Source organism: Embiotoca jacksoni, unplaced genomic scaffold, assembly GCF_022577435.1.
Source record: "Embiotoca jacksoni isolate LCO1_2020_lvr unplaced genomic scaffold, fEmbJac1.0.p SCAF_11, whole genome shotgun sequence".
Classification (NCBI taxonomy): domain Eukaryota; kingdom Metazoa; phylum Chordata; class Actinopteri; family Embiotocidae; genus Embiotoca; species Embiotoca jacksoni.
The window spans coordinates 7,651,115-7,674,046 of record NW_027185241.1 but is presented as its reverse complement, the minus strand read 5'-3'; the positions used below and the strand labels follow the sequence as shown (position 1 = coordinate 7,674,046).

Sequence of the window (22,932 nt, the reverse complement as noted above, 5' to 3'; positions counted from 1 at the left end):
AGTATAAATAGGGAGTTGCTTGTTTAAATAATTTTTGGAGTATGAATAAACGCTTCACTTTATGATAACCTGAATTAACACATTGCGATACGATCCGTCCGACAAACAAAAACTTAAGGTGGCTGGAGATATTATTTATATCTCAGTGATCCTTATGTCAGAAACACGGGTCACGTGGATGAGGAACCCGATGTGCTGTGGGTGCTGGTTCAGGTCGGAAACAATTCGACGGTGCACTTGATAGAGAGTTGTTTACAAACAATTAATGACTGTTCGAAAGTAAAACGAAAGCGCAGACTGAGATGGCCAAATGAAGCTAAACGATTATTCTTTGAACACTATGGAGGGTCACAGAAGTCTTTAGCGAATATAAAAAGTATATTGTCGAGTGGTATTTTTACTGGTAAGTGTTGACGCGTGTCCTTTTTAGTTTGGTGTTTTGTGTTTAGCAGCATCAGACTAATGTTTCAGTATCTTATGGTTAAATTAGTAAATGAGGTAATATCTTTGTGTAAGGAGTTATCGGACTGCTCATAAAGCTCTTAGCGTTTGTAGATAACTGCTAAAACCATGCTCGTCCATTTACCTCCTCAACCGGACAGCTGCTGTCAAACTGAACGTGTTCAGGTAATTTCACTTTCTGTTTAGGCAGTTCATGAGACGTGATCTTCTCCAAATCTAGCCTGAAAGAAATCTTAAAAGGTAACGCCGGGTTTTTATGTCACTGTTAATTAACTTTGACATTTAAAACATAGGACATACCCCAAAGAAAATCTTTGTCATTTCTTATTGGTGACAGCTTCAAATAACCATTGAAACAACCCTCACTGACTCCACAGTTGGTGTATTAGTAGACATTTCTATAAACATCTACTGTACAGTCTTTAAATAGGGCTTCAACATATTGATTAATCTATCAATTATTGTTCAGTTAGCTGATTAATTGTAAGTCCAGAAAACCTTCGGAAATAGTAACACAAATCTGATATGAAATGGAGACAAGCTAATGTTTGTCATTAGGGCTGGGCGACGCATGCATATTTTATCGCATTGTGATTCGAGACGAGATATCATATTAGATATCATTACACTGTTATAGGACATAATTGCTGTCTTTTCCTGGTGTTAAAGGCTGCATTACAGTAAAGTGATGTGATTTTCTGGCCATACCACTTATTATATCAACATTATAAATGATTATTTATAAAAATAAAAAAAAATCCTTGCATAAATATTTTGTTGATTTATTTTCGTTTAGTCGAGTAATCGTTTAAGTATTGACTCTTAGTATATCACACAAGTACGTAATACTTTAGTGACTTTTTTCACTGAAGGGATGCTGGCAAGAACAAAATACCCATTAATCTTACTGAGGTGCCAGTTTTAGATGTGTGGGCGTCTCGCATGTGTTACAGAGTTTATTAATTTGATTTATGTATTTAATAAAATCATACTCTGCTGGTATTTACAGTGTCTGTGGGCGCAGTAAGATAAAGCTGAGCAGGTGCGGCGTCGAAGTTACACAGAGGTGTTGGCTGTGGGCAGTCAGCGGGACACATGGCAGAGGAAGGCACCAAGCTGACGCTGAGGCGCCTGGAGGCACCAATCCACAAGTTCATTAAAGTGGCTCTGCCCACGGACCTGGAGAGGCTGCAGAAACACCACAATAACATACTGAAGGTGAAGGCTGAAATCTGGCTGGAAACAGGGTCACACCGTCACAAACAAACTCGTACTTCCAGTCCACAGACGAATAAGTGATACTTTTTCTTTCATGTTCACAGTACCAACATAGCCAGCAATGGGACCGCCTTCATCAGGAGCATATTAATGCCAGCAGAACCGTTCAGGTATAACATGATTCTCTGTAAACTCCACCAAAAAAGCAGAGCAGTGTCTGTGATTTCAGTGAATGTGACGATTGTTTAGCGGGTGATATGACTCACTGCCTCTTAAAATTCCTGAACACGCATGACTCTGCAACTGCATAATGTTTTGTTTTGTTTTGTTGTCATAAATTGTCTGGACCTCATGAGGTTATAAATCTGGACTTGGGAGGACCTTGACATTTCCTGTTTTGTAGTGATCATGTATTCTATTTTTAAAAAGCAAATGTAAAGAACAGAGAAAGAGTAGCAAATAGTGTCTCTATCCAGTTAAGTACCAACAGTGTTCGTGGCGATGTCTGAGTGCAAATCTCTTGTTTTAGAGCCCATTTTAACGGAGGTCTGACCCAAACAAATGTCTATAGAACCAGGCAAGACAATGATAAGCAGAGTGAATATGGCTTTGTCTGGAATATCAGTCATCGATCAACAGAAAAATTTAATAATTAATGAAAAAAGGTCCAAACACGTGGTGTTTCCAAAGCTTTCAACCACATTTCTGACCTTCCTCAGCTGATGGAGGAGATGTCATGGAGATGCTGATGTGACCTAAGTATCCAACACCAGAGCCCATTCTTGAGACAGGATCTCAACACGACAGACAGGATCTTCTCCAGTATATGGAAAGCTGTTATTACATCAAAGGCTCATGTAATAACTGAATGATCTCTATTCACAACTAAGCAGCTCAATCTGTTGAGGAGAGCAATGAGACATGGTTGTAAACAACTTACTAAAACTTTTCATTTGGAATGAACTTTCCTAGAAAACATTACCGTCTTGTTGCAGTGTGTACACCCACTCGGGGAAAACAAAAATACTCTTCCCATAAAAAAAAGACAAAACAAAAAAAATGAAATAAAATCAGGGAAAGAAAAGAGCTGCTTCCAAAACTCAAACGGGCCATCTCTTGTGGGTGTGTAAGTACTTGCATACTTGTTGGCATGGTGGGTCTGAAATGCCTCGAGGGATGTTGTTGCCTGGAAGCTACAGTGTCTCCGAAGGTGAAATAACTCCAAACGGGCACACACCTATCCTCTCACCATTACCCTACAAACCCCGGGGGCGCAGGCAGAGTGCTTTCACATGTCTTCATGGCGTTAATCCAGAGTCGGGGTTTGTCTGGCTTGCTTTAGATGTGGATATATGTGTGTGTGTGTGTGTGTGTGTGTGTGTGTGTGTGTGTGCATGTGTGCATATGTTCCATAGACAGAAAGATAGATAAATAGATTGACAAACAGGTAGATAGGAGGTGGGCTTTTTTGTGTGCTTCTGTGTACATTTTTAACTGTTAAGTCTGCCTGTTTGTGTTCATTGCCATTAATCCATCTGTCCTTTGTCCCTCAGTCTCTCCCCCCCCCCCCCCCACACTTGATGATTGACATGTACTCCCACTAGCCTAGCACCAAGCTAACCCCCAGGAGAGAGGCAAAGGCAGACTCAGTACCCCTCCACCTTTAACGCAGCAGCTACAGCAGGCACTGAGAGACAGGGGAGCAGAGTCCATACTGTTTCAGCATAGATGTATACTATTTAGAGTGTGTGTGTTCAAGCTACGCGCGGTAACGGTTAATTTGCAGGCTGACAGGTGCCCGGTCTAACTGCCGCTGTGTTAATCAGTTTGTTTTTCAGTTTTATGCACGCGAGGACGAGCGCACGGACGTATGTTTATTCATGTTGTGTAATTAGCGGAATGTGTTATCGGCAGCGCATTGACCCCCTGAGCCCGGGTTGTGCTGCGGCCTGGAGGGCTGATGGCTGGGATGTAATCCTCCTGTCACCCTCAGGGCACGGCTTGTGTTCCCCAGCCTCATATCTAAGCTATATTAAGCTCCCACCAACACACACACACACACACACACACACATACACACGGCCTTCACATCGCTTGAACAGTAAACGAGGCTGAATCTGAATCTGGTGGCATGAGCATTTCTTTCCTACTGGGGCAACATAAATCAACAACATCTGTTAGTTTTCCCTGAAATTTCATTTTCAATTTTTATAGTTTGGGATCATTTTGATTTTATTTCTACTGAATGTGTTATTTCCATGTATTCAGGGAAAATTGTAATAGCTGCTTTGTTACCAATTAACATGGCCATAAAGACTGGAACATCTTTTTTTTTACAATGTGTCGTCTTTCATCTCCTCATCTCATCTGTATCTTGCTCTGTATTTAACCACAGGATTGCTTGTTCTTTCTGCCTGTCCATGTGTCCCTTAATCAATCATCCATGTGCGCCTCAGATATTTCCTTCAATGTTTGTCTGTCCCCCTGTAAAATCTTTCAGACATGACAGTCTTTCACACGCTGATAAATCTGCTTCTCCTCTGCCTCTCTGCAGCAGCTGAGAACTAACATCAGAGAAATGGAGAAGCTGTGCACTCGGGTCCGCGCTGAAGACGCTGCTGCTATGGAAGCACTCGTCAGGCCAGTCAGAGACAGGGCGTCAGCCGCTGCACAAGACTTCCTGCTTTTGCACTCTAACCCCGTCCCTCAGTCCGAGCCAACATCACCACCTGCCACTCGGTCATCCAGCTGTGTATCCAGTAGCTGCCACCCTGATGACAATGTGGGTGAGGAACCAGCGTCTGGCGGGCAAATTCAGCTCCACCTTCCAGAAATCCCTGCTGATCAGAGTGCAGCTGAGTCCTGGGATAACCTGGAGGAGGTATGCATGACTGGATCATTCCCCGTGTAACATTTATCTAATTTGTAACATTTATATTGCTGTTTTAGTTCATGTGCAGACACTAAAGGTGTGCATCGTATCCTTGACATCCATGACCATGTTTACAAATAGCTTTAGTAATATCAAGCTTGTTTAAACCCTTGTTTAAAGCGTATTCATCTTACATATTTGGATTTTTGAACACAAACAAAAAAGGAAGTCTTTATATCGTTTCAGCCATGCACATTTAGTGTCTTTATACCTGTTTTAACTGCAGTAAACAACAAATCTATACCTCAAATATGCTGGCTAGAAATACATACGGACATATGAAGATGTATAAAATAATAAACTGACTTTTATCTGTAGTTGTTGCTATAAAGTACGAACTGACAACATGGTATATTCAACAAAGTGTATTTTTTCTGTGTGGAGCAAAACATATTTTACGTATTTTAGTAGACAAAAAACAAAACACAGAATTACGTTTTTTTTTTCTCAAATATTAGCTGAAAACATGTAATGTGCAAAGAGTGTTAAGATGGCAAGCAGTAGGTTTCTTCACAGCAAACATTTTGAGTTGTTATAGTAGGAAAATACCGTTAACGGTAGCTCAGCTCATGTTTGCCAGTAAGTCATGACAGTGTGACAGTGAGCCAGCACGTGGAACACCAAGATCCTGAAACTGAAGCAGTTATTATAAACAGAAATCTATCATTATTTTATTATTTACACCTGTGCTTTTCCTACAGTGACACATCAGAAGTCCTCCGTGAGAAATATCTGAGTTAAATTTAAATTGAAGCACAAAACATAATGTGGAAGAAATAGTTTCCCTCTTTGGTCTTTACTAATGCAATGGAGAATAAAAACATTTTCTTTATTTGCCTTTCAAGAATAAAGTCAGTGCAAATGTCAAGAATAATATTTAAATGTTGTTCTGTATTCCTAGCACAAATACCGAAAGATCAACTTTATTCTCGACATTTGCAAAATGAAAAAAGAATCTTCATCTCATTTTGGTCCTTAATGTGACGTAATGCTACGTTGTCGTACCAAACACTGGTGCGGTTGCATCCATTATTCATTCAATTGCAAGATCATTTGATGCAACTGGTTCCTTTTACCTGTTCAGATGCACATTTTCCACCTGCTTTCCCGTGACACACATTAATATTCACTCTCAGTAGGTAGACACTGACAGAGTTTGTATGATAAGCAACACAACGAAATAAATACAGAATTTTGTTTTTCCTCTTAAGGATTTGAACGAGCTCAGCGGTTTAGTGACGGAGTTCTCTCTGCTCGTCCATGTGAGTACAAACACTCGGCTCTGCTTTGTGGCGACGACATTCATGTTTCATTGCTGTATGCATTTCTCCAGCTACGTGTGTGCACAGCCAGCCCTGTGAACGAAAAACAATGTGACAAAGGCCGCTCGCCTGTAGCGTTTCCAGGAAGTGGTGCGTATTTGACCGATGTGTACTCGTGTTGCCTGGTAAGGCTCCTCTGAGACGAGGTTACACAGATCAGCTCAAAAGTACTGCTGGGGCCCCAGAGGCCCTCCACCAAGGCAAGAGGAGAGATTGAGGAGTAGATGAGAGAGAGGGAGAAAGAGAGGGAGGGAGGATTTGGGGGGAGGACAGCGGGTTGTCACAGGGGGGAGAGGGGGGAAACGAGGGATACATCGGAGCAGGTGGAGAACAGACGGCTCAGATTATCACTCCATCCTCGGGGATGGAGGGAGAGAAGCAGGGAGTTTGAGTGAAGGAGAGATTAACAGTGAGAGAGAGAGAGAGAGAGTGAAGATGTAGTTAGGGTGAAAAAAACAGACAGAGGTAGGGGTTGTGGGGGAGGGGGGGGGCAGCGTCAGAAAGAGCATAGACATGTTGTGATGTCTCAAGAGTGAAAGACACCGTTAGGGGAGTAATATTCCAGCACTCAGTGGAAATACTGAGTGAGTGTGAGTGTGGGGTTATGTCTGCACACGTGTCATGTTAGCGGCTGTTCCGATGTTTGTGTGTTTCTGTGCTTGTATCTGTATTTTTTTTTTCTTTTCTTTGTGTCTTCTCGGGCTTTCTGCTTAAGGTTAAAACTGACACCTACAGCATTAAATTATCTATTCATGTGAACAAACGTAACGGTCGGGGCAATTTCCCACCAGAGCGGCAGATGGAGCGGCTCGTGGAATTACAAGTGTTACATTTTCTTAACCAACAGCTACTGAATGAGACTGTTTGTTTAACAGGTGTTTCAAAGGTAAAAAAAAAAAAAAAATTCATTCAAATTCAAACATGTCAACACATCGGAGGAAAATACGTAAGCCACAATTAGTCAATTAATTGATTGACAGAAAGTTAATAAGCAACCATTTTAATAATCAAATAATAGTTTTTGTCAGTTTTCTTTTTTTTACATTATTTTTATTAAGATATCTTGGTTTTTTTATGCCTTTATAAAATAGCAAGAGTGGAGAGATGACAGAGGACAAAGAGGACGCAACAAATGTCCCCAATCAAAGTCGAACTGGAGATGTGCTGGTTCATCTATTTTGCCTTTATTTGAAAGTGTAGAGTCCAGGAAGAGGCAGAGTAGCATGGCATGCAGCAGAAGTCCGCTAACAGGAAATCGAAGTCTGTGCAATTATGGATCTTAATCATTACGCCATGTTTTAATTGTCATTTTTTTTTTTATATTTCATGGTTTCAGCATCTCCACTGTGAGGATTTGCTGCTATTCTCTGTTTCAAGTTATTGGTAACTGAATATAAAGAACAGCTGAAGCTTTTTTCTATTTCAATTGTATTAGCTCCACTCGGTGCTCAGGTCCTATTATAATATTTTATTATTTCTGTTTTTTTTATTTTATTTTATCGGCTAAATGAGAAATCAAGAAACCAATAATCACTTTCATTGATAATTGGGAGAATCGTTTGTTGCAGCCTCTTATTGTATCCTGAGTAGTGTGGCTCTATTTTTTTGGGGGGCTTAGTGAAACCACTGCTTTTAAGATAGAAAGCAAAGCGATGTAGAAGATTCAGGAGAAGAATCTTTGAAAGCATCCCTAAATACGAGGAAGCCTTTACATGAGTAAAACCACGAGAAAAGCAATAGAAATGGAGCTGAGTGTGACTCCAAATGAGGAGGTGAAACGGAAAGAATAGGTGTTGAGGAAGATGAGGAGGAGACGAAGAAGAAGAAAAGTGGTCCGGTTGTTGTTTGGTCACTGTGTCCGTCCAACCCTCACATGGAGAGAGACAGCTGCCACTCTGAATATTTCATGAGATCTACACAATGCCACACACATTACACACATACAGCGTTTGACCCCACCCCCTGTGAAATCTCCCTTGAATATTCCTGCAGCCTCCATACGCGCGCACACACACACACACACACACACACACACACACACACACACACACACACACACACACACACACACACACACACACACACACACACACACACCTCTCATGTTTGCCAACGAGCGGAATTTGGGCTGGTTAAAAAAAAAACAAAAAAAACTTTATAGACAACAGGTGGTTGCTCTTTCACACGTGTGTATATGTCAGTGAACTTCTTGGATGTGAGCGTGTGTTAATATGTGTGTGTCCAACCTCCTTCAGTCCCAGCAGGAGAAGATTGACAGCATCGAGGACAACGTCAACACAGCCGCTGCCAACGTGGAGGAGGGGACCAAGAACCTGGGGAAGGTGTGTACGTGTGTGTGTGTGTGTGTGTGTGTGTGTGTGTGTGTGTGTGTGTGTGTGTGTGTGTGTGTGTGTGTGTTTGGGAGATGGGGAGATCGATGGCACTTTGCCTCCCAGCCATTCCACAGCGTTTGTCCCTATTGATCCATTCGAATACGGAGGAAAGCTGCAATTAAGGAAATAGAGAGAGGAGAGGGATGGAGAGAAGTGGGGGGGGAGGGGGTGATAGAGAGGTAGGATGAGAGGGGTGACAATGGAGGGTCTATGTGTTTATGTGCGTGTAGCGTGGAGGAGAGGTTTAAATGACTGTTTAATAGTTTTTAAGGAGCAGCACTGTCGGCTCAGTACGCCCTTACACTGCTCTGCACTGTCAGTCAGAAGACGACTCAGCGCCCTTCACACATATTACACACTTGAAATGTTGAACTTTTTCTCTGTAATACCCAGAATGAATCACCTGTTTTTCTCAAACTACAGCACTACACACTAGTGCAAGCAGTTTTTGTCAAGAATTGTGAAAACCTTTTCTAGCTCTGCTTCCAGTATTTTGTTTGGGATAAAAGAAAAGTGAGTTAAAGCTTTTTCAGGAGTCTTATTTTGATCTTGATGAACATAATGGAGGTAAAATAATCAGACTGTATTGACAGAGCCAAACCTGTAAATGCATTAATGGACAGTCAATAAATAGAAATTAAAGTCAGCTGTGGACACAGTAAAAAAACAAACAACGTCTTATCTCACTGATCTCTCGTCTAATCAACACTGTAGACACTGATATGAAACCAGTTACTGACATTTCTTTCTCCATCCAAGTACAATGTAGACGAGTTACATTTGTTTTTAGTGGTGCCCATAGACAAAAGGCGCTTTACCAACGTTTACCTTTCTAGAAGCAGTGTTGGCATTACTATAAAATCTGTTTTTATTTGGTCAGAACAATAAAAACTGTTCACAGCAAGGTAGGACCCTGTAGAAATTTGTAATTTTATTTCATATTATAAATATTTTCATCATTTATCAATGTTCTGATAAAAAAAATTCAGTTACTTTATTAAACATTTAGTGAATGAAATGTGAGAAAATAGTAAAAAGAATTGCTTATTTGTTTGTCCAGTAGCCCAAAATCAAAGGATATTCAATTCACAGTGATATGTGCCAAAGAAAAGCAAGTCCCGGGCATTTGAGTAGTGGAAATCTGTCAGTGTTTGGAATTTATGCATAAAAAAATTACTCGTCTTGTAATGATGAATCAATTATAATTTGTAATAATTGCTGATGAATTTTCTGATTCATTGAGAAATTGTTGCTCTACAACAAGGTCAGTGGATTACTGAGAGAATTTGGGACGTTGCATCTGGACAGACACATCACTATAATATTAATTAGATCTTATCTAATGTGGTTGAGTGGGTTAAATATTGGTTAAATTATTACCTGTTGGGCTGAATCCAGCTTTTGTCTCTCTGCATGTCAGAGTGTGAATGGATGGAAAAAAGTCTTGCTGCCAAATTAACGTAATTTAATGTCAGTTATTTAGGTTGTGATTTAAAGCGGCTCAAACGTCCATTTACTGACATTGTGTTGAGATGGAAGCAGGAATATCCGACTGACAGGCAAAATTCCAGCAAACAAAACCAAAACAAACCACACAAAGTAAAGGTAACAAGGAAAATATATTGTTTTAATGTAATGTTGGCGCGGCAACCTTTTACTAATTTGAACTTTAGTCATGTTTATTAATAAAACATTCTTTTTAAATGGTTTCTTGAAATGAAATTCACCCAAATGGGACGACAAACAAAGGCTGACCTCTCGGTAAGGTCGCCGGTAGATGTAGTGGGCTGCACATTAGATGAGGGGGTGTGGAGAGATAAAGCAGATGAGAGGGATGTCAGATGTTTTTACGTGTTTGAAAGCTTGTAATCTGTCATCAGGTCAAACAGCATTACACACAGACAGGCACACACACACACATGCAATCACACATCACCCACATTCCCTCCATCTTCCACAACCTGTACCGAGAGTCCTTTTAACTCCGCTCAGATGAAATTAAAATTCCCTCAACTGCCACAGGGGTGGGAACAAGCAATGCTAGCTTTTGAACTAGATTAATTTAATGGTGAAGTGTTAATCAAGTGAGTGTCTGTGTGTGTGTGTGTGTGTGTGTGTGTGTGTGTGTGTTTGAGGATGGTCTGAGAAGCAGTCATTAATTGCCATCAGCAAAGAGCACCTTCCACTGTGATGATAACAGCTGTAATAACACACAGGCCACATCTCTCTGATTTCTCCTAAATGAAGATAATGAAAACGCTTTGATGCAGCCGTGGACGAGTCGGTTTGCATTTACACATGCAGGCTTGTTTGTGTCTTCCTCCTTCTGTAGGTTGATGTGTGATCATGAAAGGATAGACACATCCAAACTCTATCGCAGACTGTCTTGAAGCCACAAAGTAGTAATGCCTCCAATGTGTGTGTGTGTGTGTGTGTTAAATTAAACTAGGACATATCTCTTCTTCCTGTCTCTCTAGGCAGTGGGTTACAAGTTGGCGGTGTTGCCGGTTGCCGGGGCACTGCTGGGCGGTGTATTAGGAGGTCCACTTGGCCTGCTGGCTGGGTTCAAAGCTGCAGGGGTGGCAGCTGCTCTGGGAGGGGGCGCCCTGGGGTTTGCTAGTGGCAACCTGGTCCAAAAACACCGCCGATCCCAGGTGGATCTACAGATGAAACAGCTGACAGCACCACCACCTCCATCTGAACCGGAGCCAGGCGACGACAAATGACCCACCAGTCCCGGTTAGACTCCAGCTGCTGGCCGATCACCGAGGCTCCCGAGCTGACTGACCAATCACAAACGTCACCCGTGGTGGCGTTGAGCCTCAGAGACACGAATGTGAGAATTATTTATCGTCGACATTGCAGTCACCAAACACTGTGTCAAACCATTATGTGCTAACAGTCTTATTTTCAGAGTCAGATATGTTGCTGTTCAGGTGTGTGAATAGTGTGAGGAAGTTAATCTAATTTTATACACACACAACTGACTTTCTTATACCGAACACTGCCAAGCAGTCATTTACACTACAGCTTATGGTGTGTGGTTGGTCAGCGTGACATGAATGTAAACACATCTCTTTACTAAAATAAACATTTGGCGCCAAATAAAATCAATTTAACAGATTCTGTCAAATCTTACAACAAACGAGCACATTTACTGTGTTCCTATGTTCTCAGATCGTTCAGGGGTTTGAGTTGTACCAACGGTCAGGCCTCAGTATTTATGCAGATACTTATGTGAACAGCTACAATAGCTTAATGTAAACTAAAGTGGAACTACGTCCATGTTTATATAATCTATACTGTATATTAATGCACAAAAAGCGCCAAAGTGCCACTGTTCAGATCCCTACAAGGACTGGACAATATAAACCTGCCATGTATCGATTCCACTGCTGCTGCTGCCAAATAAAATGTTTCTTTCCAGCAGTACAATGTCATTCATTGGATAAAAACAGAGTTTAAGAGAATCAAACATACAAAAGCATCAGACAACACAGCATCTTGTAAAATGGTTTTTTAATTTAATTTTTCCATTTTTTTACTCTTCTTCCCCTCTGAGATGACTGATTTGGAAATGGCATCACACTCCCCTCGTTGCTCTGTCAAATGTGGGCTGATATGTCACTATGCAGGTATCTGTTGGCCTCTAAGGAAGGGCAGGACGCACAGTACAAACTTAGCAATGGGTCCCCATACTCGTAGTCTTGAGTTCTCCCTTTAGGATTCTCAGGGATCTCCACTTGTACCAAAACTTCTGACATATAAAGAGACAAAACCAGTTTAAAGAGAACTCGTATGAAGTGTCAGGACTAAATTTCCACCGTCCATCACACGGGTTTTTCCCCTCTCGTCTTTGGGTTTTTTAAAGACGCAGTCTTTTCTCCCCCAGCAGGATGACACATTTAACAACAGGTAACAACAAAAACAACAGCCATTTCAGAAATTCATGATCATGTTAAAGCGCACCATTTCAAAACATTTTTTCTTCTTTTTGGATTCCCAGGAACACAACTCAGACGGGAATACCATGCCCATGAAAAGTACCCTGCCCCCTTTGACCTTTTAAAAGTTTTACTAATTTACAGCTGTGGATTTAACTTTTAGACACTGATCAACAGAATAAAACTCTTTGATTTCAAGGTCAAATCAGATTTATACAGACTGATTTTTAGCACAAAAATGAACAAAATGCAGGAGTGTTCATGTTCATCCATCCATCATCTATAACCCCTATCATTCAGATGCTGTAGAAGGTCGCAGGCAGGGCTACAACCTATCCGCGAAAAACAGGTCGGCAGTCAATCGCAGCGTTCATGTCCATAACGAAAATGATTTGGCAGCTAGTTCAGCCTTCAGCTAATGTGGAGAGGTCTGTCACAGTTTGGGACACTGCAGCTCCCCTTATCTCTCCTGACTCTGTCAAATTACAAATATAAACCATTCAGGCCAGACTTAGGTCTAAATACTGACTTTTGCAAATTTGGGACAAGGTTGTTTTCATGTTGTCCCTCTCTAGCTTCATGTTTAATATTTACAGGACATCTTCCTCCAAAATACAGTCACAGCTTTTCCTCAATTATTTCCCTTTGCTGCATGCGTATGACCTGCTCTACCTTCACAGGCCGTCCTGGGCCTGCTGCAGAGAAGTCTCCACACAGCATCATGCTGCCACCACCAGGCTTCATGATGGGGGTGGTGTGGTTTTAGTATTGCGCTGTGCTGGCTTGTTACTAAACAAAGAATTTCGTATTAGGGCCAAAAAGCTCTCTACTTTAACATTAAAGTATTTCCTGTTGATTGGTGACTAAAAGAAAAATCCGCATTACATCCACTGTGGCACAACATTGTAAAAGAGTAAAAAAAATTTAAAGATCCTCGGAACATTTTTTTATAAGCACAGTAAGAGACATCATAATCTATAACCATGGTACCGACCGTACCAAGGAGAGAAGGGGTGCATCTCAAAAGGCTGGAGTAGCACAGTCACTTTATCTCCTCTCTCTCAAGCCATGATTTGAAATTATACGACCTATACCAAGTGTTTTTCTATTCCTCCTCTGTGTGAAGATACGGAGATAAAGCTACTTCAAACAGGCATACCGTTAGAACTTGTGCTATACAAATGAATTAGACTAGAGTTGGGTCATGTTGAGATGCATGAGGTTGGTGAGACTCTCAACAAGCATCTCCTGTCAAACTGGATGAACTGGACTAGCCACAGATAAGAACCGAACAACTGGAGTGAGCAAACTGTTCTGTTTTTGTTTTTCTACAAAAGGCGGGGTGAAGAAAAAGAAAAGGAATAAAATAAAGAAAACTCTGCATTTAATTTAGACCAACATTGAGATTCCAATGTAGCACAAACATATTTACAACCTCCGTAAATTAAAAGTGAAACGACTTCTCTTGACGTCCAAGCGCCCCTAGCCCCCTGCTTACACACATTTTCTTCTTTATCCCCCTTCCTTTTAATTCAAAATAAAAATTGTACATGAGAGTTATGAAAATATAGGTTATTCCAACATGGTTGTGTCATGGACTGCACTCTCCTCCTCTTGTTCTTCTTTTCTCCTCTTCATTTCTCCTCCTCCTCCTCTTCATCCTCTTCTCCTTCTTCAGTAAGGGTGTTGGGTGTTGCTGTTCTGTCCCGCTGCCCTGTCCCCCCCCTCCCTGACCCCTGGGCGTGGCATTGAGTCAAAGGATCACTGGAAGGCTGTTAAGGTCACAGCTCATCGCGGTCCCGCCTGAGGATGGTGTAGCGACTCCCGCTGGGTGCCAGCTTCTGGAAGGAGCTCTCCGGAGGACTGCTGGCCACTTCTCCACCCGTCTCCTCCTTGATGCAAAACGTCACATTCAAAACAAACGCTTAGGTTTCACATTACTTCGCAAAGATGACTTCACAGTGTGTGCCGACGCTGCTGACTGACCTGTCCGGGCGTGCTGTCTGTGGGGTCAGGACCGTGGTGAAACTCTCTGTGAAGCTTACCAGAGTGAAGGTCCAAAACAAACTGTCTGAGCTTGCCAGGGACACTGGAAAAAAAACCCACACACACACAGATGCATCATTGGACATCATCCAAGAAGATTATTTTATTCTTTTGCAGGGAGGCTTGCTCATCCAAATGTTTGGGATTCACCGGCCTCCCGAAAGAATGACCGGTTTCACCTCCGTTGAAAATAAGTCTCGTTCACAAGAACGACATTGAAGAGTAAACCGAAAAATTTCCCATTTGGATGTGGAACTTACTTCATTCAGGCATTCCTACACACACACACACAGAGTTAAACAGTGAAGACAGACCTGCTCGAACTACAGAGCGGTCAGAATGAACCGATGATATGAGACAAAAGAGCTCGTGGCAGCAGAGAACGTTAGTCCCCGGGGACGTGTCATCAAGCAGCATTAATCCATATCAGCGCTGTCCGGTGAAGTGTTCTTATTAATGACAGGTCATGAGCTGTTGTCATATCACACAGGCAGCGCTGGTCCGCAGTCACACTGAATGTACGTTTTATATATATATATATATATATAAAACATACACTGTGCTAATGTAATTACAAGCTGTGTGCCACATGCAGTGGTGATGTGATGTAATTATGTTGTGGAGGGCTAGTCAGTCCTCGGGGCTTCTGTCTATCTGATCAGACTCTGATTGGGGACAGGGGGGACAGGGGGGGGAGTGGTGGGGAGGGGGCAGAATAAATACGATTAAATTAGATTAGACTGGATTAGTTTAGCACTTATTGCACGTGCCAAATCATGTCACATTAGCTCCAGTGTCCTGGCCCATTCATAAAGGACAGATTTTAGGAGGTGTGACATTTCTCTGGTGGTAAGTGCACAGTGGATTATTGTGTGTGAATGTGTGTGTAACATAATTGGCATCATTTTATGAAGAGCAGATCTCATTATTAACAATTACACAAACAGGTGAATGATGTATCGCTTAGCTTTACCAGTGTCAGGTAATAATTTATCACACTGACTTGACATGAGAATGATTCAATCTTGAATTAAAAGGGCAACTGTGGACAGGTTCCATTTATATTTGGCTATTTCTTTTAGTATGGAAACAACTACAAGCCTGTATTTGTATTCCTAAAACGCATTGCTGATGTTTGTATGAAGACGGTGGAGTCAAAAAGGAAATACATTTATTGGTGTTAGTTTAAATGAACACACAGTTAATGGTTTATCAGGCACTGGAAATATTGTGAGTTTGTAAAATGAATGCACAGCTAAATCACCATATAGAGGAAGAGAAAGGTGGCACTTACGCGAGGTCTTTAAAGTCGGGAAAGACATACATGTGTCTGAATGAGTCTATGGCAATGACAGGACAGTCAGCTGGAGTTTTCTGGATATGGAGCAGAGGATGGCGGAACTTATCGCAGTCCGCGTGAAGGAAGTTTATCGACCCTGAGGAGGATACCAATGTCATGACCAGCACTCGTGTACGCAGGGCTGTTTGACTCACAAGTAAACTAAACTTCACATCCTTGACAGATACATGTACACTCACCTTTCTCGCTGATGAGCTGGCGAGCCACTTCATGCTGGAACTTCTCTAAGCTCTCTGCGTCTTCTTTAATGTGGAATAGGATGAGGAAAGGGATTCCTTCTTCAGTCAGCTCCTGGAAAACACACACACACACACACACACACACACACACACACACACACACACAAAAACACACACATGGCATCAAAGACAGATGGAGTGCGGGGCTTTTTCGTGGCCCAGCAGATGGACTACCCACGGACGCCATGACTACCCTCCAGGCTGTTTATCACTGTAAATATCTACGTCCTTGCATATATGCATATTTATACATCTAATGTTAGACCACAACTGCCTAAAAAAACTTTGATTAATTCATCAGGAATCAAAACGAAGCAATAGAATTTCTTCACAATGTTTACGACGGTCCATTTTCAAAAGCAGGAAACAAACCTCTCCGTTTTCAAAGGTGATCTCCCGAACCAGAGGCACACACTTGTCCTGGGCCCAAGCGTACGTCAGGTCAAAGTTGGTGAGTGAGCTGAGGTAGACCATGTCAGGGATGCTCTCGCCAACAGGTTTGTAGATCACATTGTCTCCACTGAAGCGCTCAGACTCAGACAGGGCGCTGCAAGGGTAACGTTCAAGAATACAAACGTAAACAGAGGAACAATCGTAACTCTACGTGGATCTAAAGATGGTGCTGCGTCTCACCCAAAGGCGGCCAAGAACGTGCAGTCATCGCGAAGGATGTTGGAAACTTTTTCATATGTGTGATAGTTGTCAGAGTCCTTTTTCTCAAAGTAACCTATGATGTTTCTCTTGCTTCTCTGTTCAGTAAGAAAGCAAAAAAAAATAAAAAAATAAAAAAAAAGGGGTTGAGAAAAAAGTTGATAACATTTAAGTTTATGATGGCATGTGCGTATTTGCCACTTACATCCAGAGTAGTGAGCTCCTCCATTGAGTGTATCTCTTTCACTGGGTCGACCTGCTGCTGACGGATGAAGTCAGCAATGGCCGCCACCGACCTCTGACCCCTGTACTCCCTCTTCATCATCATCCCGTTACGAAACAACTTCAACGTGGGATATTTGGTGATGCGGTAGCGCTGAGCTATGTCCGCTGCGTGCAGCGGCAGAGGACAAGTCAAGTAAAGAAAGACAAATCAATTGATGAAGAGCAAGAAGCAAAGTTAAAACCCATGGGGATGGGTGGATGAGGAGCGGAGCGGTGACGGAGACGGCAGTTAGACCTCGGTCTAAAAAAACACTGCCTTCAGTCAGCGCCGAGCTCTGATCTCCCACATGAAAGCAGCCCCCCCGCCAAGAGTAAATATTCTCTCTGCACACAGCGAATGTGTGTGTGTGTGTGTGTGTGTGGCAGGTGTCAATCTCCCCACGGGGTGTCTCTAAGCCTCCAGTCTTCACAGGAAGCAGCAGTTTTGTCATTAGTCTTCAAACAGTTTGCAGGTCATCAATAATTCTCTTTAATTTGCTTTATCTCAAAAGGCTGAGGCTGGCGCCTTGCGTCTGTGCTTTGGTGTGCCGGGCATCTATGTGTACATACGTGCATCAAATATAGGAGGAGTGTATGTTGGTGCCTTTTTTGTTTCCTGTATATAGGATGAGGGTGTTCGCAGTTTCGGGCATTAGATCACCGTAAACAACAACTACGTATACCAATTCCAAAACACTATTAATAAGCTTCAAAATGACTAATACGATCTTATTCGTCTTTATCTAGATAAATAAATAGTTGATTAATACTGTTGCTTATCAAATAAATAAATAGCATTGTTCAAATTGACACTTTTAGGTTTTTATGGTATAGGTACAAAAAAAAATAATGATAACTAAATATGATCACAATCTTGTAATTGCAATGATTGCTGCAAATTCAACCAATCATAATATTTGCAGGAGCGGGGTTTCTGAGCAATAAAGGTTCTCAATAGAAGCTCTGTTGACGGCATTATGGCACAGAGTAAGCCTTTCCAACCAAAACTTGTTTTATCTAAAGAAATAACTCATTTTCATTTAGCAAGGCTCTTCAACCTCTCGTCTCATCATCAAATCTAACGCCACGCTGGTAAACGACAAAAAACAGAAAAATAAATAAAGCTACCAATTGTCCCACTTCCCTGTGTCTGTCTAATCATACAGTATTAGTAGTAGTGTTAAATTATTATAAATGAACTTGTATACACCCTCGCAGTTGTATACAGCAGTGCATGCAGTATATGTTCAATTAAAGCTACTTAAAAAGCATTTAAAGCTTTGTTTTCTTTTTGTAACTTTAAGCCCAACAGTTCTTTTTAAATTCAGACTATAAAAAAGATGCTAAATAAAATATCAAATATAATCAATTTTAAAATATATTATTTTCTGGTGTGCTCTACAGTAAGTGTGTTATCAGAGGAAGTGATTACACTTGACACTTTCTTTATTAGGTAGTTTTTAAAAAATATATTTTGTCCCCCCCTCAACTTGCAATTTTTGCCAATTTTGGTAATTTGATGAACAACAAATACCAAATAAAACTCTGGTAATTGCGTTGCAATTCCAAAGGAAAGTTGCTGCAAAGTCGAGCATTTTAATCGCAACAATCAAATAGCCTCCAAGAGGTAACTCATAAATGAATATTTTGTTTTAGGATCATTTCCTTGTCAATGTTAGAAAGAAAACCAAATACTGAGAAGTAATACTCACAATGTTGGTCACAGTCGACACGAGCAAACACCACCTGCTTGGTGTCGGGGAACTCCTCCCTCACTATGTTAGATGCCTCCTCAAATATTGGATGGAGCATCTGACTGAATCTACACCTGGAGGAAAGACAGGGGAGCGTAATAATCTCAGAGGGTTTTCAGATTTTCTTTATTCCACTGGACTAAATTTTACTGTATCTGACTGCACTGTGAAGTTACCTCACCCTGGTCTGTAATAGATCAATTATCTGACTATTAATAACAAGGATTCAGAGTTCATTGAGACTAAAAAACAATATGTATAAATCCTTTCTCAATAAATAAATAAACTCAGTTTAGATGGAGATGAGAGTAATCAAATTCTATCTATGGCACTATGTGACATACAGGAAGGTCTGCATCGTAAGTAAACCCAATTTAAATATCATTTTCATAATATGCTAACGTCCGATGACAGAGAGAAATCACACACTTACCAGTCAGCATAAAAATTCACTAATGCCACCCCAGCATTATCTGCAAGGAAACACACACACAAAGAGGAAATAAATGTAAGCCTCTGTATGTTAACCTAATATACCGATGAGGGTGTGTTTAGCTAATCAATTTAATTAACAATGCTAATTAAACATAAACCCCTCAGTTTTCTGTCAACAATAAAGGACTTAGACAGCGTTTTAGTCACCAAAATTTCAAATGTAACTTAATGTTATTTAGTGAAAAGTTAAACCACAGGCCAAGGACAAACAAACTCCTGTTACAATGTGACAAACAACTTCTTTCCAGGTCATGCAAATATTCCAGTTATCACTTTACATATTTGTAGGGGGAAACAGGAACATTTTATTTTGCAAAGAACTGTGAGAGGTGGTAAATCAGTGTGACAACGGCAAATGTGGACAGTCAGAAGATGTGTTTGGAAGAAATCCAGGAAAAACTAGACATTTTCTTCTCCATCTCACAGTTCAGGAATTCTAAGATGTGAAACTTAAGTTGCGTTTCAAGTTCTTCCATGGTGGCAACCAATTATCACTGAAACATATTAAGTTGATCAACATACGAAGAAATACGCTTATCAACAGTTAGATGAACAGTGACACAATTAAAATAAGCCGATTCTCTGTTTACACTCTGTGGACAGTCTTAAGCTGAGCTAACTGGATGGAAGTGAGGTTGCCTTACTTAGGACGTCATCAATGTTGCCCGAGTCCAGACTGGTGATTTCTGCTTGTCCAGGAGTGGAGAGGCCCATCACCTGCAGACACACAGGGAGGAGATAAATAAAGAACTAAAACATACACACTGGTGTGACACCATCCCATCAATGTAAAGCACAGTGAAAACCAAGAGGTTAGTTTTTTTTTTTTAGCCGGATTCAGTGTTCAGGTTTTCTATAGCAACTGGTTGAGCTGAGCGGTTAAGATGAACACCTTTCTCCACTTCCCCCCAGTGTATCCCAGGAAACCTGAGAGGTGTCGTCTCTCCACAGGTTCCTGTTCCTGGGTGAGTACAGGCTCTCTTTCACTGTTCCTGGTACTGGGCCGAATATACAGTTAACAATATCCCCTTTGCCCTGTCCTTTCCTGAACGTGCTATTGTTTTACACAGCTTTACACAATGGTATAGCGCTATTGCAACGTTTTCGCAATTTCCCCTATACAGTTAAGCCCAAAATCATTGATGTCAAATTTTCATGTCTAGTGAATTTTACTAATACTTTACTTCTGGCGGGAAATGGCATAACCAAGTGAAACCGGATATTAAGACGTTGTGCTAGAGATATAAATGAAAACATTAACTATTTTCGTGTTTGTTTTTTACATTTCTATGAAAAATATCATGTCCATAATGTAAAGCAGCCACACTTGCGCAACCAGAGATCCTCACTGGGGTTTTTGGTTTTAGCCATGACTTGCAATAGACTAGTCATGAACTGGAAAACTACTGCATGAGCTGAGCATTTTTGACATTATTTTATATTTTGGCAGTGTTTACTGTATAAATGCTTGATGCTTTATTCAAATAATGTGGCCAATACACAAAAAGATATGGCACAATGTTTTACAAACATCCTCTTTCTGTCAAGCATTGGGCTGGAACGATAAGATAATGCTACATACCAAAGATAATGGGATTTCAATGAAATTCCAAGTCTCACGTTGGGCAGGACGACAAAAACTTTTCTAAGACGCATCAAAATCCTCAGAATACACTGAGGTTTAATTTTACACACAGTGTGACTCTAAATTCATAATCAGTGTACAGTAAATGTCAAAACATTAAAAAAAAAAATGTGTGCAGTGAAAGCGCACATTACAGTTTCCATCTTCATCAATTGTCACTGACAATAACATTAGCTGTTACCTAGGGAATTGTATTTTGTGTTGGGAAAATAAAATCTTGCAAACAACGGTTTTCTTCCTTGTATCTTCCTCGCTGGACCACTGAAACGTGAATATGGTTGTAATTATGACGTGCCAACTGGGGATTTTCTGAATCTTAGCTCTGATTGCAACACTGCATAAAAGAATCCTGTATCAAAGAGATCAGCGTGGAGAAAATGTAAGGGCTAAAATGGCTTTCAGGGTGAAATGGGAGAGGAACACCGGTGTTGGCTGTCTTTTACGAACTTATCTTATCAAGTCTACAAGTGCACTTCTATATTTTTCTGGGTGATAATGACTCCCACGACCACAAACACTGTAGTCAACACTTACAGGACATTACAAAACCTTAAAATGATATCTGTACAATCTATTAATCGGCTGTGATCTGACTCAAGATCCTGTTTAAACAGGATGTAGTGTGTGATGAACATCCTCCTTGAGGCTCAATCAATATGGGTTCTTAAGAATGGTGAAAACTTTTAAACAGTGACACGGCCATAGCTGGCTGGTCTTTTTTCACTCACAAAGCAAAGGGTTTACCTCTCACTGTCTTTTCCCTTGGTCATTTTGTTTAAATGTTTTCTAACATAAAATAAGTGTGCATCTAACTATTTTTTCTATTATTAATGAATATGCTGATTATATCTTTTAATCAAACGATTAATAATCTAGTAAATGAAATGTCCTCATCAAATGGCTGCTGCTCAAATAAAAGCGCAAAACCCAACCATATTTGTTTTACAATTATTTACGACAAAGAAAGGAAACAAATCCTCACATTTGAGAGGTGGGGGTATTAAATGTTGATATTTCTGCCTGACAATGACTTCCATATTAAGTGATAAACAAAAGAAGTTGCCTTATTTCTTAACAATCAAGTCGTTTATTAGACACGATTTGAGTTTAAAGTTCAACTGTATCAACATTGTCAACAAAACAAACAGTCCCTGTGCCCTCACAGCGAGCAGTATGGCACAAGCTGCAGAGTGCAAACCGATAACGAAATGCCACAGTAACTGTGGTCAGACTTGGGAAAACGCAGTCGCGCAGCTCAGAGAGAAGTTTTAAGTTTGCAGTTCAGGCCGAACTGCGCTTCGCCTTTAGTTCCGGGTTGTCAGCCAATAAGAATGAGCCACAACAGAGGAACTCACCAAACCGGCGAGCATCACCCAGACACACGGAGAGTCCGGGAAGAACTTTGTTTGCATTTAGTACGACAACAAACACGGAGCCTCGTCAAATGCAACAGACCACACACACACACACACACACACACACACACACACACCGCTCAATGAAACAAACAACAAAAAAACGAAGCATGCTCGCAATTAGCAATTATCTCACTGTTGTCAATGTGTGTGTGTCCGTGGCTAATGCTAGCCGGACGCTTCGCCCCCTCATCAAAGTTAACAAAGTTATCAACTTCAGCTCCGTTGTTTTTTTAAAGTTTGAACTATATCACGTGTTGCGCGAGTAACATCTCGTTTATATAAAAGTGGATTACGGCTCGTTACGGCGCTACCGGCTCGGCGTTATTCAACACTACCGGCTCGGGTTGACATTGCGAGCCGGGATGACTCGGGCGAGCTCCGGGCGGCTGCTGTTTGAAACACGGCTGCACACACGCGGATCTGTTGAAACATCTGTAACACCGGCGGCATCGACTGAGCTCTTTCTGGCCACTTTTTGGACACCACGTCTGGTGCCGGCAGAGCTGGCAGCTAAACTATCCACAGCGACGACTCCGTAGCTAACATTAGCTTGCTCCGGTAGCAGCAGGCGGTTGAAGCGTTTAATGAGACGTCGATGCTCACCAGCAGTATGACCGTGACGAAGCCAATGTCGAGAGAGGGAGATATTGTTAACAGTTTCATTGTACGGTGTAGTTATCGGAGGAGGTGGTGTTGAGTCTTCCCAATCTGTCTCGACGCCGCTCTTCTTCGCTGCAGCAGGAAACTGACGGCGAACCGATCTCACGGTGACCACGGAAACGCGAGCGA

At 41.3% G+C, this 22,932-nt stretch overlaps 2 protein-coding genes across 4 annotated transcripts; one reads left to right on the top strand and one right to left on the bottom strand.

Moving 5' to 3' along the window:
- The first annotated feature begins 228 nt into the window (after window positions 1-228).
- On the top strand, window positions 229-14,030 carry stx17 (syntaxin 17). Of its 3 annotated transcripts, XR_011177915.1 has the most exons (8): window positions 229-403; window positions 1,472-1,680; window positions 1,785-1,850; window positions 4,235-4,561; window positions 5,824-5,874; window positions 8,190-8,276; window positions 10,805-11,163; window positions 13,950-14,030. XR_011177915.1 is itself a non-coding variant. In XM_069142876.1 (7 exons), exons 2-7 carry the CDS (start codon window positions 1,558-1,560, stop codon window positions 11,051-11,053), a joined length of 903 nt encoding a protein of 300 aa, XP_068998977.1. In that variant the 5' UTR covers window positions 229-403; window positions 1,472-1,557; the 3' UTR covers window positions 11,054-11,756. The 3 variants fall into 3 exon arrangements, 2 of the variants coding, with proteins under 2 accessions (XP_068998977.1, XP_068998978.1); XM_069142876.1 differs by lacking the exon at window positions 13,950-14,030 and having other exon boundaries at window positions 10,805-11,756; XM_069142877.1 differs by lacking the exons at window positions 229-403; window positions 13,950-14,030 and adding an exon at window positions 684-702 and having other exon boundaries at window positions 10,805-11,756.
- erp44 (endoplasmic reticulum protein 44) lies at window positions 11,830-22,894 on the bottom strand. Its single transcript, XM_069142875.1, has 11 exons — window positions 22,747-22,894; window positions 19,725-19,797; window positions 19,019-19,058; window positions 18,544-18,659; window positions 16,773-16,957; window positions 16,550-16,665; window positions 16,289-16,463; window positions 15,857-15,968; window positions 15,612-15,753; window positions 14,258-14,360; window positions 11,830-14,163 (listed from the first exon to the last, which is right to left on the bottom strand). The coding sequence occupies exons 1-11, from the start codon at window positions 22,804-22,806 to the stop codon at window positions 14,053-14,055; spliced, it is 1,233 nt and encodes a 410-aa protein (XP_068998976.1). The 5' UTR covers window positions 22,807-22,894; the 3' UTR covers window positions 11,830-14,052.
- Window positions 22,895-22,932: the final 38 nt, after the last annotated feature.